At 38.7% G+C, this 22,274-nt stretch overlaps 1 protein-coding gene across 4 annotated transcripts in view; it reads right to left on the bottom strand.

Moving 5' to 3' along the window:
• mib1 (MIB E3 ubiquitin protein ligase 1) overlaps positions 1-22,274 on the bottom strand; it is a 73,257-nt gene that overhangs the window by 3,361 nt on the left and 47,622 nt on the right. For 2 of the 4 annotated variants that reach the window (XM_016478110.1, XM_016478112.1), the window contains exons 13-21: positions 13,292-13,424; positions 12,070-12,156; positions 11,368-11,526; positions 7,155-7,336; positions 6,786-6,975; positions 6,623-6,701; positions 2,673-2,792; positions 851-922; positions 348-448 (exon numbers count right to left, since the gene is read on the bottom strand). In XM_016478110.1, coding sequence (XP_016333596.1) covers positions 348-448; positions 851-922; positions 2,673-2,792; positions 6,623-6,701; positions 6,786-6,975; positions 7,155-7,336; positions 11,368-11,526; positions 12,070-12,156; positions 13,292-13,424 — 1,123 coding nt within the window. The remainder of the gene's footprint in view (positions 1-347; positions 449-850; positions 923-2,672; positions 2,793-6,622; positions 6,702-6,785; positions 6,976-7,154; positions 7,337-11,367; positions 11,527-12,069; positions 12,157-13,291; positions 13,425-22,274) is intronic. The other 2 variants (XM_016478111.1, XM_016478113.1) reach the window with 2 other exon arrangements.

Raw genomic sequence — 22,274 nt, 5'->3', positions numbered from 1 at the left:
TTGAGGGTAAGTAAATCATGGGGTAATTTTAATTTTTGGGTGAACTAACCCTTTAAGACATAACCGACTGTGTGAATACTTGTCAACACAGTAATTTGAAAAATTATTCTGAGTTGTGGAAATGACGCTGCACTCGTCTCTACTAATTTGTGCATGTTACTAATGTTCATATATTTTAAAACATTGAATAAAACATTACAGAAATGCGATTCATTCAATTTTGACCAAAAACGATTACTTCAAATTCACATTTCAATATCCATGCAAACGCATCGGCAGAATTTGTGACTGATCCATCAAGTAATCCAGTGAATCGTTACACCCCTACTATAATCTGTAATGCTCACCTGCTCTTTGATATCCTGCAGCTGCTGTTGTAACTTCTGTACATCTGCATTGCTATTAGTGTTGTCTTTGTCCCTCTGCATGGCTGGGATATTTCCGCTGGCTGAAAGGCAAAGCAGAGACCACTGAGAAAAGTATCACCGGTTCAATAGCCAATCATGCAGTTGGTGAACTTGGGAGCCCTGGGTCTCTGCATTTGCAGATCCCAGAGTCTTCTAACTTGTCAAAAATTTACAGAGGAATTACTTGATGATTCTAGAAGTTCTGTGCCTGTTCTGACACTTTACATGGTTTATATGGAGGACCCTGGTGCGGAATCAACCCGCAGCACTGAATCGCAGCAGGCCGCAAGCAGGCCTACGGTCCCACTTGACGGCCTCTCCTATTTGTGTAGTGCAGGCCAGAGAGAATGACGTATGCTGGGGTGGAGATATGGACTTTGAGCCCAAAGGAGCAGGAAGGAGTTGAGGCAGGAAGAACTTGGGGTGAGGAATAGAATACTTACACCAACTTAGTGCCAGATTGTTGGGCTGGAGAAGATCCTGCGACCCCCCTGCCATTGAGTTAGAGCCCCCTGCTGAGAAGCAACCAGTCACAGTGTTATGTAATGCATGCACCCCTGCAGTTGGCTCGGGGGCCAATCCAGCCTGGCCTGTGGCATATTCTAGTTATAAATATTCTTTAGGGGGAACAAAGGGAAGAGCAAGTTAATGTAAGTTTTTGACACAGCTGTTGTGGAAGGGAGGCCTTGTTCATCAAGGTATCCACATAATTTACAGCTGCGGAAGTGACGACAGTCACTATTATAAAAGAAAGATTTTAAGTAGGGATGCACTGGTATTACAATTCTGGCTCATATTAATAAGCCCACAAATACGTATCTATTACCACCTAATATATATCCAATTTTTAAATGTAAACATCTCCAATAACAGCCAATAAGCAATATGGTATTAATATATCGTGCATCCCTAATTTTTCAGTTTTCCTTCAGTGAAAAAAAAAAACACATTTACAGCGAAGGTTTTAGAGGCCGCAAGTGTTGAGAGGCCTGAAATGGAGATCTTTATGATGGATTAGTATGAAAGAAGAAGACAGACTGGTTAATTTTAAGCCCGACAAGTTGGGAAAAAATTAGATGGATATTCACAAAGGGGGAAATTTATGGCGGCATAGTGAGAGACATTTCTTGGCCTCAGGGGTCGGCTAACAAGACTGGATCATTTCCACCAAGTCATTTAACAGTCCCCCAATCTTATTTTCCAAAAAATGATGTAGAATCTGTCTGACAGCATCATTAGTGGATGTTTCCTGTGTTCATATTCAAGTTCTCCTCAGTGGAAATAAAGTTCTAGGCCCACGTGATTGACCACAGCCTTCAGATGCCAGTTTATCACGTCCTCTTTTAGAGTGAGGAGCCTCTAGTATGTGGGGACTAAAGTGACTGAAGCAGAAGAGAATCCCATCTATGGTGGCATTTCTCTCTCATTGCTCCATCTACATGGAGAAAGGGGGGAGTGTGTTAGGTCTACACGGGATGCTGCTTTGGTTTTGTGTGTGGAAAAGTGGCGCCTTACAACAAACAGAGCTCAGGCACTAAAGACAGACTGAGATAAGAGCTAAAGGCTACATTCCTCTGTTGACTGGACTGTGTGCGAGTGTGTGCGTGTTTGTGTGGATCAGCATGTCTGTAGGTCAGCAGAGATGTCAGCGTGGATGGATGTGTCAGACATCTAAGCGAGGCTAAAAAGAAACAGATCCTCCTCTCTATAAATAAACACAGTAAAAAAAGTGAACTTACACCAGTATCCCTTTGAACTCAAACTAAACCAACATAAAGAACATGGGCAGTGTCATGATCACACACAAAAGGAACGATGTAGTAACAAAGAGTGGTGAATAAAAATTAATCATAAAAATAAATCTTGGATAGCCCCTTTGACGTGTCCAATTATAGAAATATTCGATGTGTTCTGTAAAAAATGAATTCGGGGGATTAATTTTCACTCGTCTGTGTGGAGTGACTTCCTAAAAATCCTTAGAACTTGTAGTGCATGTTATGAAGACATTCCAGAGCAGTTACAGAGCTCATTCCAGGGTGTTGATATTATGCATTAAGAGGAGGGGCCACAAGTCTGATTTGAGTCATGAAAACACATGGGAAATAACAGATTAGTCATAACAATGGGGAGAGAAAAGTGTGTGGGCAATTGAAACAGAGAAGCACCAACTAAAGCCAACATAAATATTAAACATGAGAGACATGAGAACCAAGGCAGAGAGAGGAAAGAGAAATAAAAAACGGGAACGTGTGGAAGTTCACTCACTAAGGTCCTCATCATCAGTGGCATCCTCCATACCTTTCCCTCCACAGCACAAAACGAAGGGAGTGCGACGCTCCACCACGGCCCGACACTGTACACACTTTTTCATCAGGTTGGCACAGTCTGCAGGAACACTATCGGGCGAGTACTGGAAAAAGTGGTATCGGTGCATCCCTACTGTAAACATAAAGGTAATATTTGGATTTCTCAGGCTCTCTGCACTGGCGTTTTGCAAAACCAGAAGTATCTATGCACACACTCGCTAGACCGGAAATTCAAGATGGCGGAGATACGCAACTAGCCCATAGGTAAAGAGATGTGTGTCAGATCCGCCGTCAGTTGAGCCTCACATTCAGCAGTGGCAGCTCTTAAAGAAATAGCATGGGTTTATGTGAAGATTTTTTAAGTAGTCTAATAAATGTTCAAATTGATAGCTCGTGTAATGTTGAATAGCTATAGTCAATGGTTAAATATTAGGGGAAAATCAATTTCCTAGAGACATCAGTAGTATGGTATCAGTGAGACTGTCCTTCAGTCATAAAAAAAGATGCCATTCTACAAAAATTTAAAATATACTGTCTATGTTGTTTCTAGATTAATTTAAAGATTGAATGTGAAATTATTGCAATGTAACAGTATTTTTAAAAACTTCAATGTTAGGTGGGATTAATCACGATTAATGTCAGAAAAAATGTGTGATTAGTTCATTTTTTTTAATCAATTGACAGCACTAATATACACACACACACAATAATATATTTTGATATTCAAATTTCTAAGGCCCCTACATTTTCAACAATCAAAACTTTGAAATACCTGTTGTACACAATCTACTACATGTCTTCTGTAATCTGAGGTATTTTTACCTCAAATATGACCTCCATATTCTCCTATATTTTACTATATGAGCCATAAAAGCCATTATACTCAAACTTATACTCAACAAATGCGCACATGTAAACTAGAAAATATTTAAAAGCTCAGTTGTTTACTGGTTCAATTCCCAGTTACATTAAAAAAAAATACATATTTTTCTGACTATTATTTCATATGCCAGCGTTATAGGGTTAAGCAAGCTTGTTAAAGGTGCCATAGAATGCATTGATACAATATTTTAAATTGTTCTCTGATATTTACATAGAAGGTATGTGGCTTAGGTAAGCAATGAAATGGTCTGTTTTTACCTTATTTGGAAGGGTCATGAATAATAATGTTGAGCTCTGCTCTGATTGGCTGTTTCACAGTGCGGCTCATTTCAGTAGCTCACACAGCAGGAAGGAAACACAGATAAACGATAATTAACGATAATTAGACGATATTTTGCTGAGTGTGTTATTGTGCTGATATCTTAAGGACTACCGTGGACAGCTGACTCCTAACATTTTTGATATTCTTCATATTCTGTGTGGTGATCAGTTCACAGCAGTGATAGAAATGAATCTTTTCCGATAAGTTTAAATAGATTTTTACCTTTTAAATTAAATCAGTATTGACAAAATCCATCTTTGCAATGCAGAGAAAACACAGAAGTTGCATTAAGGAGCATTTAGATGCATTTACACACTGTTTAATGCAGGACATGAATGTATTTAACCTGCAGTTACAAATGCATTCATACTGTGTTGATATTTTAAGCAAAACGTTGAATACTGATATTTGAAATTATAAAAAAAAAAAAAATCGGTTGATTCATTCAGGTACAAAACAGCGTCATGTTGCTCAGAGATGCAAATTGGAATTATATTTGTTGGCGAAATAGAGCAAAAACAGTCAATATTGTGTCTAAAACGTAAGTATCTTAATATTAAATTCTTGTTTATTGAACTTGCTGTATAAAATCAATATCACATTTGTAATCATGCAGCTTTTTGGTGGAAAAAAAACGTCAGTCTTCGCGTGATCTGTAAATTCGAGGCACAGGTAGCTTTTAGTCTTTTGTTCATCACCACTCACCTCCACACCGAGACAAACACAACTGGAAAGGGAGGGAGGGCTTCACTTCTGCGGCTCTCTGCCTGATGCGCATGTGCTGATCAATGTGTGCTACACTGCTGTGGCGCGGAGGGGCGTCGGAACTCGACAGTCTCAACATTTCCCAACAATTTTTTTATTAGTTTGACAGGGAAAGCTGTGCGCAAACAGAAACACACACACACGCGCACATATAGCTATACATATATTTATCAAAAAAAAAAAAAAAAGACACTCCCCAGAAAAAAAGGGCACTTTCTCTCGAGGAAGAAAAAGAGCAGATGCTCAAGCCCCCTTTTATGTCTATGTGTGCACGTGCCTGGTGCTCAGGATCTGTAAATCATTCGCCATCATCCTCAGTCATCTCTCCTTACTCCATTTATGTGTTAAGTGAAATCTTATGTACTGTAATGTAACAGGCTACCGCTAGCAAGCAGCTAACATGTCCCTTCAGTGGCTCACGTTATTTTATTAGAACGCGTTATTTGTTTTCCGTGCCTTCCTGAATACAGACACCAACCCATCCCTCCCTGCACATCACCATCCCCTGCACAGCCTGGAACATAACATTTATTTCCACGATCAGCCATTTTCGCTATTATCCTCGCTTGTTTCTTCCCAATACCTGCAGAACTTCTGAGGATTCGGCTGTGCAGGTTCGGCTGGCGGCTGGCATAGAACATGGACGGGTATATGCAAATGTTGGGGGCGTAACTATTAGTGATCCCGACTGTAACGTCACAGTCGGTGTTATGTTCTGATTCGCCTGTTTTTCAGTGGTCTTTTGCATGCACAAGATTTACATAAGGAGGAGGAAACAATGGTGTTTGAGGCTCACGGTATGTCATTTCCATGTACAGACCTGTTATTCAACTATGCCAAGGTAAATACAGTTTTCCATTCTATGGCACCTTTAAATAGTCAGAAAATGAAGTAAATACCCATTAAATACCCATAGAACAGGAGGTTGCAGTTTGAGGTTAAGGCAGAAAAATGGCAATAAAACCAAACTGAAAGGGAGGGTCTTGCTGACAAGTGATAAATGGTAAAATAGAGAGAATGAAACTCAGGGGATCTGGTAGGAGGAATGTTAGCTGAGAGCAAACAATTCTCTTAGCTTCAACCTAAACTCTAAGACGTTTTTTCCATCACTGTGATGTGCTTAATTTTTTTGTTGGATTTTCCCAAGGTAGAGTTTGTTTGTTTATCATTTAACACCATGCCAGCTATCATGGCTCTATTTGTGGTGAGAAAAAAATAAATATAGACTTTTTCTGAGGTTTTTAAAATTGACCTTTGATTAAAAAAAAAAAAAACACTAACAAGGTAAAAGTGAATCTCAAATTTGTAAAGCACTTGTCCAGGTCGTATACCACTCAAACCAATTGGGAAAAAAACAAAACGATATTATATTTTGTACTCCGAAATAGCCTACTTTTAGTTTACTTTTTTTTTTGCATTTTGTCATGCATGACAAGTGCATTTTAACCCCAAACTGTCAATACTGTAATACATCCAGACAATTTCCTTCAAATTACTATAATACAATGATTTATTCAAAATTATAATATCACCATAAAGGCAGTACAACAAATACTATCATCATTTATGTATACATCTGACAAATCATTTTTCTATTTTCATTTTAAGTAATAAAAATGATACAATCTTGCATTACAACAATAACAATTTAAGGAAATTGTGCTTATATGTCAAAAAATATTCTCACAATTATCAAAATGGTCCTATAGAGACAAATATGACCAGGGCATGTGTTAGACAAGTTTTGAGAGATTCACCCATATTTTATGCTCATCCAGTGCGTGAACACCTAGATGTCAGTATCTGTATCATAATCATGTGATGTGTGATATTCTCTCAAGCTAGATGACAGAAAGAGCTTTTTTGTCTGGATGAGAGAAAATCACATGGGGCGATGAGAGAAGAGGTGTGGTGTGGGAGAAGAAAGCAAGCTGACTTACTCTCACAGGCACACATGTGACCACAGGGCTGGAAAAGCACAGCTGCCTTTTTATCAGAGCAAACCACACACTCCTCAATCTGTGAATGAGAAAAAGACGTTTTCACTACGGCACGTGAGAATATATGCATGCCCAATGAAACTAGTAAGGTGGGTTTCTGTACCTTGGTTCTGGACTGGACCTGTTCCTTACAAATGAGGCACTTCTTGACACGAGGCGAGCAGAGAGAGCAGGTAGCGATATGACCACAGGGGCCAAAAAGCGTGTCCCTTTTCAAATCCGAGCACACCATGCATTCTTCAAGAGTCTCATTATTACTGTTTAGAGACGGGCTACGGGAGCCAACCTGCCCACTGAGGACAAGAGAGGAAGAGGGAGAGAGAACAAAAACATTGATTCAGACAAAGATAAATAAAATTAAAGGGTGAATAGCAAAATTAATAAATAGCAGGAAACACATCATGAAGTCAATTTCAAATGTCTGAACTGCAAGCTTCAATAGATGCCCTACTGTTTGGGCAGATGTGCATACCTAGTCTTCTCTTTGTGGCATTTAGCAAGGGCCTTGCAGAGGCTGGGGTCGGGGCACAGGTCCAGAGGAGACTGGCCCTTCTTGTTACGGATGGTGAGGTCAGCTCCATTGGCCGCCAGGAAGCAAGCAATAGAAGCTGCACTCTTCTTCTCAGCCCCTTGAGTGCCCAATCCCATAATTAACTGTGAAGATTCACCACAAACAGAGTCAAATACAGCAGATTAATACAGATTATCTATGAAAGTCACAATCACCCATGTTGAAGTTTAATTAATTATGCAATTATGCCATTAAAATAAGAACAGTGCAGCATATATATATATATATATAAATTAATTCCATCTTCCATTAATTCCATCGAGAGAATTCCATCTTCTGTATATCTATTTATAAGGCATATGAGAATACAAACTAACTTACTTAAAGGTCCCCTGAAATGCTTAGAAACACACAGCGTGACTCTATGTGTTGACGTCATTTTAACTGAAACAGGAAGACAGGGCGGGACATATCAAGCAGCCCCGCCCCTTTTTAAAATAGCCAATAGTGTTCGTTTATATCACAGCTTGGGCTAGAGCCGTTGAGCTCCGTAAAGCCGCATTTGACAGGGTATGCACGCCACAACCTCATCCATATTGCTATAAAATATAGCATTCTGTGTAGAATTCAAATAGCTCCAATACATTTTGTGGTCTGCGCCGACTCACGCATGTGATCTGCTCCGTGCTATTGTTTCTCTGGACCGGAGCAGAGTGTGTGTGTGCGGTGCGGTGGTTAAGCCGTTTTGGCGGAAGTGACGAACTGCAAGCTTTGAATGCTTATATCTTCTAAATGCGAATTTTGTCACTGTTTTGGAGCACACTGCCTTATAGATAACCTTAAGACTAGCATATTGATACTAACACCCAAAAGACTTTAATTTTGATTTCATGGGGACTTTAACTATATATATATATAGGTCTAGTTAGAATAGTCCCTATAAGCAGACCACTACTAATTCTAATGATTTGTGCGTTTGATTTCTACTTAACACTGTTTTCGTTTCATCACTGAATGAAAATATTATGATCGAATCCTCAGAGATTTATGCCCCTCCATTGAAATCCTATGCAACCAAAACTTTGATGCTTCGAAATGTTAAAGACATAGTAAACAATCTGTATGAATTGAGCGGTTTAATCCAGGTCTTCTGAAGAGACATGATTGCTTTTTATATGATGAACGGATCAATGCACATACATAGAGCTCATCAAATATGATACTACTTGCTTTACGTGCAACAACAGATCTACTTGGGTGCTTGCGAGACACGAGAGGACAAACCTTATTTGTTCCCATGCACAGGCACATTTGAGCTCAAAAGCAATCATGTCTCTTCAGAAGACTTTGATTAAACAGCTCGAGTTTACATTTACTATGTCTTAAATTTTGGTTACCTGAATTTTTTTAATGGAGGGACAGAAAACTCATTTATGAATCTTCATTTGTGTTGAAGATGAATGAAAGTCTTATGGGTTTGGAACAACCCAGTAACGTAGTGATGTATGAAGCACTGCTCATGCATAAGTACCTTTCAATGGAGCTTTCTGTTGGTCAGGGTGGCGAATTTGCATGACCAACTTGAACACAAACGAAATCTGTGCAGGGAACTTTTTAGCCTTCATGGGAAACTACTGATTGCACAAATTCCTATTTGAAATGCCTGAATTTCACCCGCAAAGCAGATATAGATATAGTTAGTTTTTAATGGTGTTCTGGGTGTTTGAGAGTTTTTCTGAGTTATCATTTGCAAGTTTAAAAAAAACTGAAATCTCTGTTAAGCAATAAGCAACATTAACAGTGAGGCTTGTCTTATTAAACATGACTAAAATAATCATTCATTGACTTTTGTGTAAAGAAACACAAGAGCCCCATTCATGTCCATGATGTAATGTTGGTATAACAGATTAATCTGGAGTGATGAAATGCTATAGACCATATTGAGCTAATGAAAGTGGGCAGATCTCGGCATACTGATCACTTCAGTGGAGTGTTTTAAATGGATGGGCCGACTCTCCATCTGCTGCATGTGGTAAGTGTGATGGCTTGATAGGGAGAGAGATTTGTCACACTGTTTGTGTTAATAAATGGCTGACTGCTGGCCTGGAAGCAGCCTCCTGTCACACAACGGTTGATTTACGACAGTCTTGGAGAGGCAATGATGTGAATTGGCAGAGCTGGGGTCAGGCGTAAGAAGAGCTACAAAGGCTGTAAAAGATAGGGTGCAAGGGACCGGCATCGTCAGTCTGTCTGGTGTCAGACGTTATGGTGAGAGTTTCTGACAGTTGATCCAGAGTATATTGATAGCATAATGTGTTAATGAAGATAAAGAAAGGCTGTGGGGATGGGAGGTCACACAAGTGCTGTGAAACACCTAAGAAACAATGGCACTGATGGAAGAATTCAAGCAGCTGCAGTGCAGAGAAAAACCTGCAGATTGGAAAAAGAAATATAATGGAACAAATAAGCCCTAATATTAATTAAATAGTATTACTAGCCTGATAATAATAATAATCATCATCATCATCTTGCTATCGACAAAGGCATCAGCCACAGGCGATATCTCTGACGATCGTCTATCGGCACAACCCTACTGGTCACATTTTTTTTGTCTGAAAACTTTAGTCACATTTTATTGTAAATGAGGGAGAAGTGCAACTGGTACATTGTGTTCTTGGGAGGAAAGCAGCTAACAATTAAATAATTTTCATTTCCAGATGAACTACCCCTTTAAGGGTTAAAACCTACAGACAATAAACTATTCAATTTAACTTTATATGAGCTGAAAAGCTATAAGAAGCTGGTGGTTGACAGTGTGAGACCAATCGCATCAAATTTAGCCACACCACGGCTAGCTTTGCTCACTGATGTTCTGTCTGAAGTGTTCACTCTCAATACTGAGTCACATGTGGCATAACTATCCTGAGAACATGGTATTCATTGCATTTTAAATCTGTTCATAGGCTTGGTAATTTGATTGTAAATGCCTTGATTAGGCTGCTGTCTGCCAAAGCTGTCTTCTTTCTGCCTTCTCTCCTCCCACTCAATTTTCCACAAATATATGCAATCCCAAGAAAGGCGATGGGATAATCAGTGGAGAATGTCTCACCTGAAGGATTGTGTGTGCTGGACTGCAGTGGAACTGTGGCTCATTGGGCCGGTTACTCATGTGACAGCAGGGAAATGGCTCTTAAAGCAGAGTACGATCTATCATTGTTAACACAGGGACAAGCCTGAGAAAAGCCCTTACAGTTGCAGAGCATCTACACTGTCTCAGTGTTTTACTACTTGTTACTTAGAGCTCTTTTTTGGGATCGGTGTCATTGTTTGACATAAACGTTCAGTTGTTTGGGTGGTGTGAAAGCGGTTTTGCAAATTCAGGAAATTGCAATCAAGCTCGCTTGAAAAGGTGGTTTGGAATATGGTTAATGCTCCTGATCACACTTACGCCTCTGAGTAAATCATGTTTCATTAAATTATAATGCTCATTGCATGGAACGGTAGTTGGATGTTTCCTTTAGGATGCTTAAACTGCAGAGACGCACACAGCATGACAAAATGTATCTGTAGGGTCCTATGATTTCCGTGACGCTAAAAGTGTGGAGAGAATCGCGGCATTAAATCATAAAAATGTACTTTACAGTACAACGTGGAATGCCAAAATTTGGCAAATTTTGAAAGAATAAATCAAAAGTAGGGCAGTACACTTAATAAAGTCATGATATGGACTAGTGTCTGTGAATATTAAAGTGCAGAAAGACTATTTAAATATGAAGTCTGCATGTTCTGTGTGTCACAGGGCTCTAAAAATTTGATTTTTGGTAAACTTTTAATAAATTGTTAAATTGTATACATTTCATTATTTCAATTAATTAGACATACCTTAGGCATTACTGAAATGTTTTAATTTAACCATTAAAACGGAATATAAAAACCAGAAAAATGGAAAAACAACAGAATTGGAGAAAAATAAAACCGTGCAAGCGCTTTTTTAATAAAACAAATGATCATTTAAACTAGTAAACTGTTTCTTGTTGATCAATCCAGTATTTGCGATTTGATCCCGCCACTTCTAATCAAGTACACTGCATTGAAAGTGTTTACTACATGACATTGTTAACCTAAAGCTTTTATTGAGAACACTTGTACTGTTTATATCCTTCTCTGTACATACTGTGTTTTTGGAGGGCTCCCAGGGCTCCACTTTGGTGACGTCCTGCATGTCCTGAAGTTGTCGCAGCTGGGACAGAGTGTGGTGACGCAGGGCCTCATGCAGTGGCGTGTCTCCGTCCTTGTCTTGCACGTCCAAATTTGCCTCAGCTCGCACCAAGAGCTGGACAGAAACAGAGGACGGAACTTAATCAGTGTGTTCTCAGCAGTGGTGGATTTAATGATGTTCACTGATGCAGATGAACAAGCTAACAATGAAATCTAAAGCATGTGTCAAATTTTGGGTTAGGCTCCATGTATTTATATGAAAAAAAAAAAGATAAAGTGTAATGTGTGAGACACAATAAGCACATTTGTTTGGTTATTACTTGAGAATCCTTCTCAATAGACTATGCCAATACAGATGCTTTGAAAAGAGGAGAGTTGCATTGCTCTTATATGACCACGAGATGGTGCTTTAGCTCCCACTGATTCCCCTTTTCCACCACCGCAATCCAGATTGCTCAGGACTAAATTAATTCAAGTGGAGGGGATAAATCTGCAGAACTCCATGCATTTAAATCTTTAGCTGGAGCACTTAGCTACATTGCTTTATCAATGCGTTTGTGTTGAGTAGGAAGCCAGAACACTAGGTGAGGGGTGTAGATGTCAAACATTGAAAGGAAATAAAAAAAATAAAAAAACAGGGTAAGACAGAACCACTTACTCGCACTATCTGGGTGTGCTGACGTTCTACAGCAAGGTGCAGTGCCGTCTGCTGGTTAACGTTCTGTATGTCCAAATTGGCATTTCCCTATGGAAAGAGCAACACAGAGAAAGAATAAATGCTTTAAATTTTAGCCACTGTGATATTTACATTTTCATAGATACATGATATAATGCCTTACAAAGGAACACAAAAAAGTGATTGTGGTTATTTACATATCACAAACATTTTTTTTTTACTGAGGTTCAGTTAATGTCTATGTGTAATGTCTCTCCTCAACTACTGAAGATAAATTGCTGCTCATGAGCATGCCTTCTAGCCCCATAGGTTGTGTTAGGAAATGTGAGCTAATGGTGATTTGTATTCAGATATTCCCTGACTGAAACCCCATAGCAACATCTCTCTGCACTACTGCAGTGCAGCTCTACTGTGGTTCGTAGGCTGAGGCTTAAGTCGCTGATGTGAACCTTTTCTTTGTCTCTCCCTCTCTTCCTTCATGGCAGGTAATTGACAAAGGGCTGCCCTGAGCCAGCGCAGCATTCCCATAACTCTGCTGGAATGTTGCAATAACGTTGTTACTGTGCCGCGACATAACGCTGAGCAACAGTGTCATGCTGTACTGTGGTGTGTGAAGGTAAGGCACTGAACCAGTTTGGCCAAATCCGCACATGCAGAACAGAAGAATCCTGCATGTTTAAAACAGCTCAGCTCGAGACCACTGTGTTCTTGCAATGCATTGCATCCTATTTGCATTGAATTAAACTAGCCCCGCCCAACAGGTAGTTAAAGTGGAATGACAGGAAATGCCACTTATTTGGATTTCTACTTCCTAAAATCCAAATGTGAATTCCCCTTCAAAATTCAATAGGCATTCTTTATTCAGTTTTCAATGATGCAAAGCTCTGCTATCAACGTTATATATAATATTTTGTTTTAAAGGGTTATCTACATGAAATATCCCCAAAAAACATTCTATTCTCTTCATCAAGAGTCATTGTGACTGTACAGTGCACCTAGTACAATGAGAGCTGGGTTACTTGCTCAGCTCTTCTGGGTGCCTAATCACATAAACTGCACCAATTATCCACCTGAATTATTATCTGCACAGGCACTTGATTCTTTCACCCTTCTAGTGGACTGAATAACCTGCTGGAGTACAGGGTCTCCAGGACGGGGCCCTTCTACGGTGCAATGTGTGAGTGTGCGTGTTAGAACTGCTGACCTGGTGGACTAGGAGCTCTGCCACCTCCACGTGGTTGTTGAGGGCAGCCAGGTGAAGCGAGGTGTAACCATCATCCTTTTTCTCATCCACTATCCATGGTCGTGGCAGTTTGGATAGCAGCACACGCATGGCACTGCAAAACAAAGACGAGAATACAAATTTCAGCAACTGAAAAGATGAACTAACAAACATTTAATAAGTGAGCAGGCTTTTAAAACATTGGTAAGGCTATGAAAGTCACATGAAGGGTACTGAACTCAAGGAATCAAGGAAGTAACAGAAACACTAGAGTACTAAATAAGGGTAACAAGAGGTAATAGAGCAATAAAGGGTAATAAAGCACTTGAACAATAACAAAACATTATTATGAGGAAGAATATCATCAGAATTGACCGTTCGCAAAGAGCTTGTTTGACAGGCGATCTGATCAATCATAGCGCAGAATCCACCATACTGCCCAACAAACATATCAGAGAGGTGAGTAGATTACCTTCGGTGGACTTAAACGTAAAAATTGTGTGTATTGACGTCTTTCCGCGGTTGCAATAAAATACGTTATGATGTTCATTCATGTTTATTTCATGCTTTAAGTAAATATGAAAAGATGATTGGTTCACGTGTGCCATTTGAAATGAGGCAATACAGCGATCTGTTACGACACATTAAAGAGCCACAAAACGGTATTTATTGTTTGAATTTCTAAAAAAAGAAATACAAAAAGACAAAATTTTAAAGCTGAGATCTGGTGTGTAGTGTGAGAGCACATGGCTTGTCGGACATAGCAACAGTAACTAAGGAGGACGGGTTTTTGCGAAGGGTCAATTGTATCTGGTGATAGGCACAAGTGCTTGGGAACAAGTACACAAGTGACAGTAATGATCTATCATGAAATCAAAAGAGCATGGCTATTTAAAAACATTTGATCTACAAAGTTGAACGCTGACTTGATGTCTACAAAAACAATAAAGTACATTGATCAATCTGCTACATACTGGCTGCTTTATCTGTCCAGTACTTTGAGTAGCTAAAATGAACATTTAAGTAAATGCATATGAATGTAAGCATGTATAACGCAGATAAAATGAAGGCCACAGAGCCCTAGTGACATAAAAAGGGCCTTTGGAACATCCACTACAGAGGCCATGCCACCCATTCAAACCCTAGGAAAATTGACATACCCAAGCAATCTCATCAGGTCACGAAGAATCAAGGAAATGTCACTTTATGCAGTGCTCATCTGGTTATTCACTGTGCTCAAGAAGAAATGCAGGGTTTGTATTCTCAAAAGTCTTTGAGTGTTAAGGGTGTTAAAGGATCACTGGTAAGATGAGCAGAAATAAATGAGGATGCATCTAAAGGACGAGAAAAAAAAAAAGAAATTGATGAATGTAATTTCAGAGATGAGATGGATTTGTGGAAGCCTCTGAAGTGCTGCTTTTTGCTGCAGGGTGGATTCTGGTAAACCCAAAGCCAGTCTCTAGTTACTTAGGTAGTGCGGAGAGAGAGCATCAGCTCAGTACACATGTGGAGCGCTGTGCAGCAAAGCAGCTGTACTGCAGTGCACATGGCATGCACACACGCAAAGCCCAGTTACATCTTTACACCTGCAATGCTCATGAAGGCTTGAAGTTTGTGGATATGCCCCTTAAATTATGTACAACTGATGCATAAGTTCAAGAAAATGTGATCATCAGAGTGAAGAAATTTAAAATGATCACACAAAGAATACCAAGGTTTCGATATATCCTGCAACACCCATGAACTTCTTTTGGACTGCACCGGCACAGACATCCGCTCAAAAAAGTAGTAGCCAATATAGAAAATGGTCTGCCACTGGTGCATTCTTGTATTTACGGAGATAAATTCTTTGTATTTATTGCAGTAACGCGCTGGCATTGCGAATAGCAAGCCTTTCCAGATGAGGTGTAGATTGTCGAAATGGGCAGACATTAATGTTAATGCAGCTCGCTGGCACTACTGCATTGCAGTCAACTTTTTTCGTTGAGGAGGAGTTCAAAGACCACTAAAAATATGCAGTCTGTGGCACAAACCTCTTGCAATTCTTTCCTGGAAATGATTTGTTCCACTGTGAGCAAAGGGAAACTGAGATGATGAATGGTTTGTTATTGGTGGCAAATCTTTATAGGGTCTTGATAATCGACTTGACGTAGGTAACGTCTCCATGTAAGAGGTGAAGAACAAGGCTTAGAAGAAGCAATGAGGCTAAAGTAGCTGTATCAACATGGGGGCAAATGTAAAAGTGAAAGAGAGGAAAAGGCAGGCGGGAGAGGTAAGGTGAAGGAGAAGCACGATGGAACTGGGTCACCCTGAGATACAAAGATTCCTCAGGAGCATGCAGACGAGGCCTGTTGTCTCTTGTAGCCACATGGTAATTTGTCATAGGCCTGAAGCTCACTGTTACTAGTAAGGAAAGGGCGAACACTACCTTACAGTAGCACAAGAGGAGTAGAGTTAAGCTAGGGCTGAACGATTTTGGAAAATAATCTAATTGCGATTTTTTTTTGCCAATATTGCGATTGCGATTTAATATGCCATTATTTTTTAAAGCTCTTTATGTTCTGTATTATTCAACAAAGACAAGCTAAAAATCATTGTATAGTATGACCAACACACTATTATAGATAGATTAAACATAAATGCTATTTTCTGTAGGCCAGGCTATAGGCCTACAGAATAGTTACGATGAAATTAGGTGATGCATGAATTGATATGAATTACATTTTTATTTAACAACTACAATCACAGTATATTGACTGATTTGTTGAACTTCCAACCTTGTAAGCATGTAATAATTATGTTTAAATAGCCTGGTGTAAACATTAATATGAAAGTCAGTAACAAATCACACAAACTAAAGTAGATTGCAGAAATATAAGCGGACGTCTCCTTATGCTTTCTCTCGCCGTACTTTGATGTCATACACCGATCGATCTTAAAGTGGAACACAGCTCTTTACTCTCGCGTGTCACGTGACCGAGTGTAATTGCAGCCTCTGCGATTGAAAAATCGCGTTTTCTCATATCGCGATATTATCGCAAATGCAATTAATCGTTAAGCCCTAAGTTAAGCGCTCCAATCTTTTCAAAGAGTGAAGCAACTATACGATAGGCCTGCATAAGATGAACCAGTCAACTCTGGGAACACTGGAATAAGCACCACTTTGTACGATCAAGACTTCAAGACTGTAAAGTTGAGAAGTTAGATAGCATGGTGTTCTTGGCATAGACAATGGGTGAGAAAACTGACCGCGGACAGACACCGAACGGCGCCGCCGGTGTGCCTACACTCATAGAAAATAATGTATTCGAATTTTAAAGACGTGGTGCGACGCGACACTGCGCTTCTCGTCCGGTGTGCGACCGCCTGTTTTTTTTTCACCTCCATGCCCAAACGTCTTTGTTTGGGCTTACAGTGCCGGATTCGCCAAAACTTTTGTTGAAAGACGGAGCAAGGGGCGTGGCAGTACTGAAACACCATCTAAGCTGTTCATCAATCACAACGCACTGGGACAGCTAACAAATCACAAAACATTTTGTTTTTCGGAAGGCGGACCTTTATCAAAGCCAGAACTAATCGAGCCGTTTATGCCAGGCTGGGGAGAAAGGTATTGTAATAATGTAAATTATGTGAAAAATAATGAATTTTTCGAACCACCAAGCATGAGAGCATGTTCTAGTACACCCCCAAAACAAAATCAAGACTTTGTAAAAGAGCATAATAGGACCCCTTTAAGCTCATAAAAATGAGTGATACCTTTTTTCCTTATCTTTATGTAAGCCATACCAAACATGATTACAATTAATAGCCCAATGCATATAATAATGCCAACGGACCTTGCTTGAAAGAGTAAACAGAACGAACAATGGCTGAAATGAGACTGAGTAATTGAAACAATTAAGAACAATCAAGACGGAAAGTGGATCTGCATTCCAGAGTGAAGAAGTGTTTGTTATTAAGTTCAGCTTGCATAATGCTTTCTCTAAAGTGACTTCCTGGCAACTTTGTCTTTATTGGACATATGGTTGTGAACTTGTGATAAAATCCATTAGCATTAAAAGTGTGGTCAACTACTGAATTTTTACATTGGTTGTAACTGAAGAGTCTGATATAGTAAAAGATTTTGTGAAAATGTGAGGAAGAAGGTATTGCAGAACACATTACAAACTTTTTTAATTGCTTAATTTTACAGGTATGTCTGTCTCGCGCGAATTATCTGCGTCGACGAGAGACCCATCGGCACAGTAATATCCGTGACCTAATTACCTGTACTGTTTCTAGAGGCATATTGATAAAAAAAAACGCCCCAAAAACTTCCAAATCCAAAATATTGCTGCACTCACATGGCAACAAATAATGTGATTTGCATGCTACAAGAATAAAGAAACAAAAGAAACATGGTATTTCGAACACAAAATCCATATTTCACTTAGACTATGCATGATATACAGGTGTTATGTATCAAAAAACATTAAATGGAAATACCTCCAGGGATCTAAAAAGCATAATAAAGGGAAAATGGCATTTGACAGAGTTAACACTGACAATTTTCTTCTTTGTGTAGTGAAGGAAAATTCTTCGATTGGTAGCTGACTCGCTTAGGGGAGTGGAGACATCACTGCTATAAATCTTAGGCTTTAAATCACTCCAACCCCAAACAGTTTACTCGAGGTGGGTAAATTCAATCCACCAAAGTAGCTCAGCTAGTGTCTAAGCTCTTCAGAAACAAGCAGCAAAGAAACACTAAACTAACAAGCCAGCAGACAGATGTCTAATAAGCATGTATTAAGGATACAGTTGGGTGTACTTGAAGTTAGATTCCCATTAACAGCAGTATGATGCATTGCTGACAGGTTGATTTAATGATCTGCATTGGGGTTCTATTTACTGCTTGCTCAAGTATTACGGTCACAAAATACATTTAAAAATAACTATAGGTCTTGCCAAGTAAAGAGCATTAATGTTGTAGTCTAGGAGTCTGACCAATATCTTGTAATCTAGGAGTCTGACCAAAATCTTATATTATGCTATAAATTATTTTTGTAACATTTTATTTTAAGGAGCAATTCTTACTATTAGCTATAGTTGCTTATTAGCATGCATATTACTAGCATATTGGCTGTTTATTAGTACTTACAAAGCACATAATGCCTTTTTCTGGCATGACCATATTCTAGATCCCTTAATACTTAAACTTGATGACTACCTTACTATTAATAAGCAGCAAATTAGGAGTTTATTGAGGGAAGGCTCTTAGTTAATAGTGAATATGATCCCTATCTAAAGTGTTAACTTTTTTTTTTAATTACAGGAACTGTATTTAGCATGACACGGTTCATTTTAATTTACAGTTTTGAATTATATAACCATGACTTAAATGAGTGGAACTTCAATCATTTGATTTTTGGCACTTATCTGTATCTTAAGTTATTTCCTGCATTTGCCTTTCAACCAAAAAATAAATAATAAATTACACACACACACACACATATATAGTTATATAGAGATAAATAATCTTTAAACCGAGCAGATGCTGGAAAAATACCATCAATAGAAATTGATTGACAAAAGAGTGCAGATGCTAGCTGAATCATGAGGCCATCACTGCTCAACTTCTCCATCATTCACTTACCTGTCAGTTTGAGTTAAGTAGATACAGTGACCTCCCAGTGACCATATGGGTTTATATTAGGGATGTATCGGTATCGGGCCCGATACTGAGCTCCTGTACTCGTACTCGTTAAAATGCCCCGATACCAAACGCCGATACCACACAGCATGTGATAAGTGCCGTATTCAGACAAAGAAATACCGAAAACAGAACAACAGACAGCAGAATGGAGTTAAGGATGTCTACTACGAAGTATATGTATGCAACGAATATAACGTTAAACTTTCAGTATTAACGCCTGTATAGCTGATGTGAGTGAGCTGATAAACAAAGCACGCTGAGTGGATTGAGCGCACGGCGGCGGCGCAGATGCGCGAGCTTGTCGAGTGAATATACCTTTCTCACAGACATGAGACATCACTGGAAAGTTTGTAGTTTGGTCGGATATATAAAAACAAGTAAAACAACGCACAAGTTACTTAATGGTAGGGAGGGAGAGAGAGAGAGCGCGCGCACTTCTGTTGTGTGATCTTTGATGTTCACTCACTTAGCACACGTACGCATCATTTGGATTAAAACTAAATCGTAAAAATAAGACCATTTATAGGGGCATTCACTATAAACATCATTTATTTTCAACCTTAGGCATACACGACTTTCTGGCGAAAGTGAATCTAGCAGCCTGTGTGAAATGCGCTAGGTTGTACTACTTGTCCCTCTCATTCTGCTCCAGTACAAATACGTGCACGCGTTGCGCGTGTTTTGCTTGCTTGATTGGTTATGCATTACATGAGTGGCTTTGGAATATAAATCGCAGCACGCTTCAGATGAAAAAACGCGACTTCTATTTCAGAAAATATCACAGTTAGGAGATGTATAACGAGTGGTTCCCTGCATTATTACAGCAAAGTGCGTGATTACAGTACTAAGCCGCTGCAATGGAGCAGCTCTAATGCTATTAAATTAAAGATGATGTACCACAGTTGTGTAAATACTGTCATACTAACAGCTGTCTAAATAATTTTGGGTTGATTGTAATCCATTACATGCCTTTCTATCAAAGGTATCTAACATTATCAAGCTGAATTTGTTCTGACAGAGTTTAACGCTGAGTTCTTGTTATATTTTATTACCATTTTCTAAACTATAGCAAATACACTGTGATAATGCGAGAAATGTTGAAGGTGTCTGAATAAATTTTGGTTTTACCGTATCTATTTGATAAATGAAGTTAACCAACTAACATTATACATACTCTGTACATTATACATACTTTTGGTTTCTGTACCCAATATTTAAAAAATGTACAAATGCAATAAAAATATCGGTATCGGTACTCGGCATCGGCAAGTACCAAAAATAAAAGTATCGGTATCGGGCGAGTACTGGAAAAAGTGGTATCGGTGCATCCCTAGTTTCTATGGAAACCATTTATAAATTATTCAACGCTTGAGAATGGGTCAGTTATTAACATGGGTTAGTATGCAAACTATAAATGTTACTGATGCACTGAACAGAAGTCTTTTCGATTTGTGCTCCAATACATGTTGATTCATTAATGGGAGAAATTAGAAGTGATTGGAAGTCAATCGAATGTCTATTGAAATCTTGAGTCAATTCTAGGGTCATTAAAAGATTAGGGTTGTAACGATATACCGGTATGACGGTTTATCACGGTTTGAACATGCACGGTTATCATACCGTAAACATTTTCATATCTACAGTTTAAAAAAAAAATGAATTTAAAAAATCTCACCCGCGCATATGCAACTTATTTCCGCTGGGCTGCTTCCCTCTGCATTCACTTAGCTGCTTACACGCACGTGCAGCAGAGAAAATGACAGAGACAGAGATAATATCTCATCTCCATCCCCGCCGAAAAAAAAAGTTAAAATCTGCAGTATGGGAATACTTCGGATACAAAAAAAAACGAATGTGGAGTTGTCCTTGAGGACGGATCCAATTTGCAAAAAATGTGGACGCAAAGTGGCTGCAAAAGCAGGCAATACATCAAACATCTTCGCTCATTTTCGCGGACACCATCCCTCCGTGCAGATGAAGGTGTGTCGCATTAATAAAAAACGAACGCAGGGTTGTCCTTGAGGACAGATCCAATTTGCAAAAAAATATGGACGCAAAGTGGCTGCAAAAGCAGGCAATACATCCAACATCTTCGCTCATATTCGTGGACACCATCCCTCCGTGCAGATAAAAGTGTGTCGCATTTATAAAAAGTTACAAGTTAAGGCTGTATGGTTTCCGTGATGCAGAGGGAATCCCGGTGCAGTCGTGAACATGGAATTTACAGTATAACGAGGATGTCACATAAAACGCGCAATCTGATGGATAAAAAAAAAAGTAGCTATGATATGTGTCTGTGAATATTTATGCACATAGAGACTTTGTTCTTCGTACGTCGCTTATTACATTCAAGATGAAATGTCACATCCAAAATGATATCATCGCGCTAATCAGGATCTGGCTAATTCGTTTCTTCGAACGCACCTGTTGTTGATGATTAGTATGGCTGGATTGAGTTATCTGAGATAATTGCACATTCATGGGTTGGTTTAAAAGGGGTTATGTATCGATACACGAAACCACGATCAGCAATGCAGCGATTGGCTGGCGGCAAGACAGCAACGTAATGACATCATATAATTAAAAAAGACACCTGATGAAAAACTTGACAAATTTCTGGACTTTTATAACGAAACAGCCAAGCGAACAAAACTACATAAATGTTATAATAGATAAATGAATGTTTTTATTTTATTTTAATTTTGTACATGATTCCCAATTATTTATATTCACGATTTCTAATATTTGTACAGGCTTTACATTTTAATTTCAATGTAGTAATTAGCAATTCCTAGTTTTATTTGAGAAAAACCATTGTCAAATACAATCTGAAGCTCAAAGGTCCACTACAATCCATCAAAATAAACATTTGATTTAATTTGAAATTATGACAGAAATACATTAGCATTTATATACTTCAAAGTTATAATAACAACAGTAATAATATTCTTTATAATAACATTATTTATTGTTTTCAAGGAATATCATGTTTGTCCATGTTTTAACTTTGCCAAAAATAAAAGGAGTTGTAAATTTTCATTTGATAACATTTTAAAACATTCAAATGTTCAAGTGTGATATAGATATACATAAGGTGTACAGCTTTATTTCTTTTATTTTTTTTTTAATTTATACATTTTTTCAGAAGGGAGACTTCAATACTTGCATTAAAATTGTTTCAAGTTTGTTGTAATAAAGGATTTGTTCACTCAAATAACTTATTCTTTTTCTTTTAAGAGTCATTGTTACTGATAAGAATTATTGTTTAATATA

This window comes from Sinocyclocheilus anshuiensis, unplaced genomic scaffold, assembly GCF_001515605.1.
Source record: "Sinocyclocheilus anshuiensis isolate Anshui unplaced genomic scaffold, SAMN03320099.WGS_v1.1 scaffold436, whole genome shotgun sequence".
In the NCBI taxonomy this organism is placed as follows: Eukaryota; Metazoa; Chordata; class Actinopteri; order Cypriniformes; family Cyprinidae; genus Sinocyclocheilus; species Sinocyclocheilus anshuiensis.
This window is presented reverse-complemented; position numbering and strand designations above follow the sequence as displayed.